This window comes from Primulina huaijiensis, chromosome 14 (assembly GCF_012295235.1).
Source record: "Primulina huaijiensis isolate GDHJ02 chromosome 14, ASM1229523v2, whole genome shotgun sequence".
Classification (NCBI taxonomy): Eukaryota; Viridiplantae; Streptophyta; class Magnoliopsida; order Lamiales; family Gesneriaceae; genus Primulina; species Primulina huaijiensis.
Window position 1 is genome coordinate 5,592,180 of NC_133319.1, and position 3,793 is coordinate 5,595,972.

Below are 3,793 nucleotides of genomic sequence, written 5' to 3' on the forward strand. Positions count from 1 at the left end.
TATGGAAGGAAATTTGATATCATGGGCATATCTTCCATGGCTGTGAAATTTGTATTTTTTCTAGGGCAAAAATACATCTGTGGTTTATAAGTGTCTCTCATTCGCTTGTTCGTTTCCAAATAGCAAAGAATTTATCACTTGTGATCCTCAACCCGAAGGGGAACCTCAGGCAATCAAGAATGGTGGATATGGTGTTGCCCGGAAGATTATTCTCGTCGTGAGAGTAGAAAATTCATAAAAAAAAGGAAGTATATAGGAAAGGGTGATGGAAAGTTCCAATATCATGAGGAATCAATACAGGTGAAAAACCAAACAAAAACAGACATCCGACTCAAATTATAAAGAAAATTAGGTGATTTTGTTTTTTAAATCTCTCTTAAATTCATGTTTATTCGGATACACAGCTCCTCAGACATGATTATACAAGACGGGTGGATAAATATTTTAAGGGATTAATCAATATTTTATGTATTTCAGCATATAGTGATTTTTTGGAAATTAAGAGGTTGCAATGCCGTATGGCTCACATATTACTAGAGATCTTCTTGGCTCCTTGTTGCAACCCCTCAGATAAGGAACAAAACACCGTATTTTGTTTCCTTTCTTGAATGCCATTTCTTGATTTGCACCATTTATCATGTAGTTTTTGAGGACCGTGGCTTGCGCGGTATTGGTCTCGATCTGCCAGAAATACTCGTACTTGTTGAGAGTTGTGGCGGCAGGTATTGGCTGCGGTGATGGAGATGGGATGAGACGAGCCGCTGATGGCGGCCGTGGTGGGAGTGATTGTGGGATAGTGAGTTTTTCCTCTATCAACTTGGCCGACTTGTCGAACTCGTGGCAGCAATTTGGGTTCTTGTTGCCTAATCCCATGAATTTTTTCATCAGCAGAGCTGATTTTTGCACACTTTCGTTTTGATTCGTTGAAAATTCAAAAATTTCAGCCAACACCTCCGCGGCTTCTTCCTCCTCATCCACATCTTCGTTCTCCTCATAGCCGCTGCCATCATACTCCCTCTCAGTACTTCCACCATCTTCCTCCATATCATCAAACACCTTTTCAAATTCTCGCCCCCTATTTTCTGCTTCATTTTCTTGAGAATGGAGAGGATCAATCATAGTTAAAACAAGACGTCCGTCTTTACGTTCAACATGGAAACTTTTTCTTGGTGGAACAGAAACAGCTTCAAGAACCAACCTACCATTTTTCCTGTATGCATGCATGTAGAGTGAAGGAGCTCCGTGATCTCCAACAGAAATGGAAGACAGCGGCGGTGGAATTGGCCGTGTCGGAGAATTCCTGTACTTAACAATATGAAGATCCTCGAAGGGATCCACCGCTTTGATTCTAGCAGCTTCTTGTACAGCCCTTTCCCTCTCTTCCTTATCGTCGTCCCCATTGCTCACAGTTTCTGAAGAACAAAACTCATCGGACCCAGTCTCGGATCCAAGACTCTCAGTGCAAATTTTAAGACTCCTTTCACTCATAGTGCTCGCTGATCTTTTCACCAGCGGATGAATATAAGGTGGTGGCAGAAGATTTCTAGCAGCTGAACTTTCACTCTTTTGAGTAAGAATTGTACCCCAAACATTTGCTTCTTCTTGTTTATGCACATTTTTCTGAGATTGAATAGACCTCCAAACATTGTCTTGTCTCGGATCCTTTTCAAATTCTTCTTCACTCTCAGATGAAGAAGAATCATGATCCGGAACAACCACCACCTGTTCAGAAGAATAGACCTTTTTCACAGGTAAGAAAAACCCATTCTGAGAAAGCCATTTCTTGGAAGACATATCAGCTGAGAGTGTTCTTCTTAAGGAGCATCCTTTGTAATTCCTCTCAGAATCCGAGCCAAGAATGGTGACTATACCTTGTTTCATCGGTTCCTTCTCCTCAACTTGTTGTACATATATTAACGAAGCAGAAAGGTGACGCAGGCTCTTGCTCACAGACATGATCTTCACTTAAAAACAGTGAGCAAAAACACTTGTTTTATCTGCACAAATTAAAGTTGTTCAATTATCAGCACAGAAACACCAGACAACAATGCATACAACAACAACTAAGCCTATGTTACTGACAATTCACCTTAAAATATTCAAGAAACAGCATCCAAAATCAAAGGATGGTGTCTCCGGAGGGAGTACTGAACAAAAATGGTGTGTTTGGCTTTGACGCAATACAAGGAGTGTGTCTCGGGTATTTGTAGGAGACCAATGCATACCCCAGCCCACACCACCCCCCGGGGGGGTGGGGTGTCGCTTTCCCGATTTCTAGCTGCTTTTTATTAGATCAATTTGAGGTTACCTTTGCTCGATCGTTTGTAAAACAAGATTACGATTCAAAAACAAGTTTAACCAAGGAAATTGACGTTGGATCAATTTTCGATTTACAAGGATACTTAATTTCATGTGAAAATTAATTATACTAATTATTAAATTAACATTGTCGAGTTCGAGCTAGCCGCTAACCACGATTTATTGACAAGTTGGTTAATAATTAGACTAAAAATTCACAATTATTCCAAAACATTGACATCTTTTATGTGACAAACCATGTTCATTCAATCACTCTAAGAATCATACTAATTTCATACAACTTGGTAAGACCAAAGGTTCGAAAACATCGATTTTAATTCATTTATTTACGTACTTATTATTTATCGATAAAGTTATTATTTAAATATATAAACACTTGGAATAAGTATTAATCGTGACAGACAAAACTAAAGAAAAATATCAAGATAAGGTTAACGTACGTCAGTAGAATATTTTCCTGGAGCAATTATTTAAAATAAGGTATAAAGCATAAAAGGGTTGATGATTGGATGAAAATGGCTTAAGAAGGAAGCGATTAAATTTAATTTTAGAGATAAACAAATTATTGCCTTAAAAATAACCATTTATATTTTTAAAGAATCAAGATTCACGTCTAATGAATAAAAAAATTATAATTTGGAAAGTAATTTATATTTGTACATATGCATGCACAAACGAACAAAGATTAAAGCTCAACATATTCATCAATATATATATTAAATGGCATACGTAATAATACGACAAACCACAATTAAAAGGTTATTTTCCAAAGGCTTTTCCCCGCATACGTATGAAAATATATTCTCTTGTCACGAAGAGTATTTTTTTTCTCGAGAAGAAGAAGAATCAAGACTCACTCAATAGATGAAACCCGCAATTGTTATATTTCGATATGAACTGGATAGACTTACAGACTATTGCAATAATCTGCAAATCACGTTGGTCAAAAAACTACATTAGACAAATAATGTGTGACAAACTTTCGTTCTGAGAAGTGTCGACAAGAAGCAACAAAAACTTCGTAGCAGTAGTTACTTGATATCATATTTTTCATAACCATATGTATACCAAATTCTTTAATAAAAAATTAAAAAAAAAAAAGAAGAGAGGAAAAGCTTAGATCTTGAGATGACAGTAAATTTCGTAGAATGGATGTGAATAGGACGCATGATTTAACGGGTATAGATATTATGTCGGCCCGAAATCCAAATTATATGCTTTGCCACAAACTTCGACGATCGATACTTGTCCCCCGATCTATAGCTTCCAAAAAAAAAAAACATTTATATGCCAAATTTTCCAAAACAAAAGTAATGGAATAGAAAAAAAATTATAGTGATTTTTTTCAATATTTTGAGATTATAAACTTTATTTTCTTAAAATTTAGAATATTTTATTACGTTGCTTCTACTCATAAGTCATATAACCCGTAGAGGAGAGGAGGGTCTGGTCTCGGCGCAAAAGAAACAAATAT

General features: G+C 36.6%; 1 protein-coding gene across 1 annotated transcript; it reads right to left on the reverse strand.

Annotated features, from left to right (window-relative positions):
• Window positions 1–251: 251 nt before the first annotated feature.
• On the reverse strand, window positions 252–2,283 carry LOC140957986 (protein FAF-like, chloroplastic). Its single transcript, XM_073415393.1, has 2 exons — window positions 2,090–2,283; window positions 252–1,997 (listed from the first exon to the last, which is right to left on the reverse strand). Exon 2 carries the CDS (start codon window positions 1,954–1,956, stop codon window positions 499–501), a length of 1,458 nt encoding a protein of 485 aa, XP_073271494.1. The 5' UTR covers window positions 1,957–1,997; window positions 2,090–2,283; the 3' UTR covers window positions 252–498.
• Between the last annotated feature and the right edge of the window lie 1,510 nt (window positions 2,284–3,793).